General features: G+C 35.0%; 1 protein-coding gene across 1 annotated transcript in view; it reads left to right on the forward strand.

Annotated features, from left to right (window-relative positions):
- LOC128703705 (multiple PDZ domain protein) overlaps positions 1 to 161 on the forward strand; it is a 56,037-nt gene extending 55,876 nt beyond the window's left edge. Inside the window, exon 5 of the mRNA XM_070101102.1 lies at positions 22 to 161. Coding sequence (XP_069957203.1) covers positions 22 to 141 — 120 coding nt within the window. The 3' untranslated portion in view covers positions 142 to 161. The remainder of the gene's footprint in view (positions 1 to 21) is intronic.
- Positions 162 to 3,951: the final 3,790 nt, after the last annotated feature.

Raw genomic sequence — 3,951 nt, forward strand, 5'->3', positions numbered from 1 at the left:
GTGTGTGTGTGTGTGGCACAGCTGTACAAGCCTGAGGGAAGCAGTCTGGGCTTCAGCGTGGTGGGTCTCAGATCAGAGAAGAGAGGCGAGCTGGGTATCTACGTCCAGGGAATTCAACCCACCGGCATCGCTGCTCAGTGAGTACCCTCCTGCTTTGTTTTGTCAAGTCGTCTTTTAGTCTTGAGGTGGGTCAGTCCCTCAGCCTTGAGAGGTGGTTAGCGACATCATTTGGATCGTTAATCATCGTTAAAGAGCCGGACAAGACTGGTTTTGCTTGTTATATGTGATGTTTGTTTGCGGGGTCCAGTTTTACGTGTTCTTTCGCATGATTTTGTTTGTGCAATCTATGATTTGTGTTTGTGAGGGAAAAGTTACATTAAACCCCAGCTTCAGGGCTGTGTTGTGGGGAGTTGAGTTAAAGCTGTTGACCCCCATCTTCAAGACTCGCTACCACAGGCTCTGTAGCTTAATTAGATATTCTTTAGTGTTAGCCTTAAATCATTGTAAATAACCTTGGTGATCAGACCAACCACCAGGAGGCCTGGTCTGGGACCGGGCCACGGGGGTGTTGACCCCTTTGCCTGTGGCCTGTTTCCGGTAAAGTCCAAGTCACTCTTATGGTTCTGCCGTGTATAATTTCTAGGACGTTTGATTTTACAAACATTTTGACCGGGAGACACCAGAACAGACGTCAAAAAACGAACTTGAGGGAAATGACTCTTAATGGACAATATAGAATAATCCACAGATAACCCGCACATACGAGAGAGAAGCTTAGGACGACGTTTTGATCCGACTTGGACCATTTACAAGTCACACTAACACATGAAGGGTTCCCTCACATTCATGCGTTAGTGTGGCTTGTCCAAGTCGTACCGAAACGAAGTTGTAAACTTCTCTCTCCTATATGCGGGTTATTTGTGCTTTTTTTTTTTGTTTTTTTTTCTGAATAATTATCTGTATCGTAACTGTAAATTTTTGTTTTTGAACCCACCTGTCCCTGTTTGTAAGGCACCGTTTGTATTGCGCGGCTACTAACCTCACCGAGCGGTGGTCTGAGTGGGACTGAGGCAAGAACAGGGTTGCGCAGGCTACCACGTGGTCTCTTCATCAACAAGTGGCTGTACGGTTGCTACATCACGATAACAACATTGTTCTACCGGTCTAAAAAAAACAAATAATCTTCTGTTGTTTAATATGTAATATTAGTATTACGAACAGCTGTGTTTAATGTGACGTTATTTGTCGTTGATTCTCAGTAGAAATATGTATTTAATCGTGAGGTTTCAAGGTTTGTGGTAACAAGTACTGAGGATAATCGATAATTACACTGGCCGCCTATAGATGGCAGCACCTCCTGGAGGGTATGGGAGGTAGATGCGTTTCCTAAGGGCTTTCGGTAGATAAGTTCACGTTGTAACGTTTTCATTGTTAAGTGTACCGTAAAGTTCTGTTAAGTTTGAGACAGATGGTCGAGAATTATGAAGGTTTCCGATAGGTGGCGGGAGGTTTTGGAGAATAAAATGACTTTACTAAACGTGCAACAGATGGCGTTGATGTTCCTATCTTAACTACTTTATCCCTCAGAAAGGTGCAGAAATTTGTAATAATCGTTCATTACCTATACTTATTTTATTTTTATGTCATTCTGAATGCAATATTAGTTTTATAAGTTAATAAGGAATTTAACCGATGTCTTTCCAGATTTACATTTTGTTACACATGATAGAAAACGATTTCTTCCTCATATAGAAAGTGGGTTTCCTACCCTGAGAAGGGTTGACTATAAAAGAATTTGTTAAACTATCGGTTGATAATACAATTTTACAAAAGTGGTTAACGTAGTGCTGTACAACTTGATAAAGCTAAAAACATTATTAATTTGAAAGTAGAACGAAAACCAGGAAATTTTGATGAAAATTAGTGAATGAATGTGAGTTGTGATTCTTTTAGACTCGGCTAAAAGTTGCTGATCGATGCCTATCTAAATTAAAGGTCGCTGATTGATATAATGATAAAGAAGAATTGATTTTCTATATTTCATGAATCCATCTTTTAAACTCTGAAGAATGTACAAAACATTAGTTTCAAATATATGTAGGTACAGAGGCTAATAAAGTTATAAACACGAGAAACATGTTTATAACTGTCTTAAACGTAGGATTGATGCCTATATATATATATATATATATATATATATATATATATATATATATATATATATATATATATATATATATATATATATATATAGGCATCATATATATATATATATATATATATATATATATATATATATATATATATATATATATATATAAATAAACTTGCGATCTTGGCATAAATAGCAACGCTCATCTTGCCATATAAGACAAGCGAAAATTTGTGTATGCAATAATTTCGCAAAAATTATTCTGAACCTAAGGAAAAAAAAATATATTTCACTGTTTGTTTGGTATTAAATTATTGTTAACGTATCTAACATATATTTAGTTGGATTAGGCTAAAATTGCGCTTGTTATGATAAGGTTAGGTAAGTTGTCTAAGATTCTTTTGGTGCAAAATTATAATTTTTCACATTAACATTAATGAAAAAAAATCTTTAAACGTATAAGAGAAAATTTTAGAAAGGACTTAATTTTAAATGAGTTGTTAGTGGACCAGTACTACCTATTAGGCACGACATATATATATATATATATATATATATATATATATATATATATATATATATATATATATATATATATATATATATATATATATATGTCGTGCCGAATAGGCAGAACTTGCGAACTTGGCTTAAATAGCAACGCTCATCTTGCCATATAGGACAAGTGAAAATTTGTGTATGCAATAATTTCGCCAAAATCATTCTGAACCTAACGAAAAAAGTATATTTGATTGTGTTTGTTTAGTACTAAATTATTGTAAACGTAATTAAAATATATTTAGTTGGGTTAGGCTAAAATAAATTGCTCTTGTTATAATAAGGTTAGGTAAGTTTTCTAAGATTCCTTTGGTGCAAATTTAAATTTTTTTACAATAACATTAATGGAAAAAAATATATCTTTAAACGTACAAGAGAAAATTTCAGAAAGGACTTAATTTTAAATGAGTTCTTTTTAATTGACCAGTACATATTCGGCACGACGTATATATATATATATATATATATATATATATATATATATATATATATAAGAAAAGCAGAGTATATGGACAGTAAAAGAAAGGTGAAGAGAGTGGTGAGAGAGTGCAAAAGGAGAGCAGATGATAGAGTGGGAGAGGCACTGTCAAGAAATTTTAATGAAAATAAGAAAAATTTTTGGAGTGAGTTAAACAAGTTAAGAAAGCCTAGAGAAAGTATGGATTTGTCAGTTGAAAACAGAGTAGGGGAGTTAGTAGATGGGGAGAGGGAGGTATTAGGTAGATGGAGAGAATATTTTGAGGAACTTTTAAATGTTAAGGAAGAAAGGGAGGTGGTAATTTCTTGCACTGGTCAGGGAGGTATACCATCTTTTAGGAGTGAAGAAGAGCAGAATGTAAGTGTGGTGGAGGTACGTGAGGCATTACGTAGAATGAAAGGGGGTAAAGCAGCTGGAACTGATGGGATCATGACAGAAATGTTAAAAGCAGGGGGGGATATAGTGTTGGAGTGGTTAGTACTTTTGTTTAATAAATGTATGAAAGAGGGGAAGGTACCTAGGGATTGGCGGAGAGCATGTATAGTCCCTTTATATAAAGGGAAGGGGGACAAAAAGAGATTGTAAAAATTATAGAGGAATAAGTTTATTGAGTATACCAGGAAAAGTGTATGGTAGGGTTATAATTGAAAGAATTAGAGGTAAGACAGAATGTAGGATTCCGGATGAACAAGGAGGTTTCAGAGTGGGTAGGGGATGTGTAGATCAAGTGTTTACATTGAAGCATATATGTGAACAGTATTTA

Source organism: Cherax quadricarinatus, chromosome 76, assembly GCF_038502225.1.
Source record: "Cherax quadricarinatus isolate ZL_2023a chromosome 76, ASM3850222v1, whole genome shotgun sequence".
Taxonomy (NCBI): Eukaryota; Metazoa; Arthropoda; class Malacostraca; order Decapoda; family Parastacidae; genus Cherax; species Cherax quadricarinatus.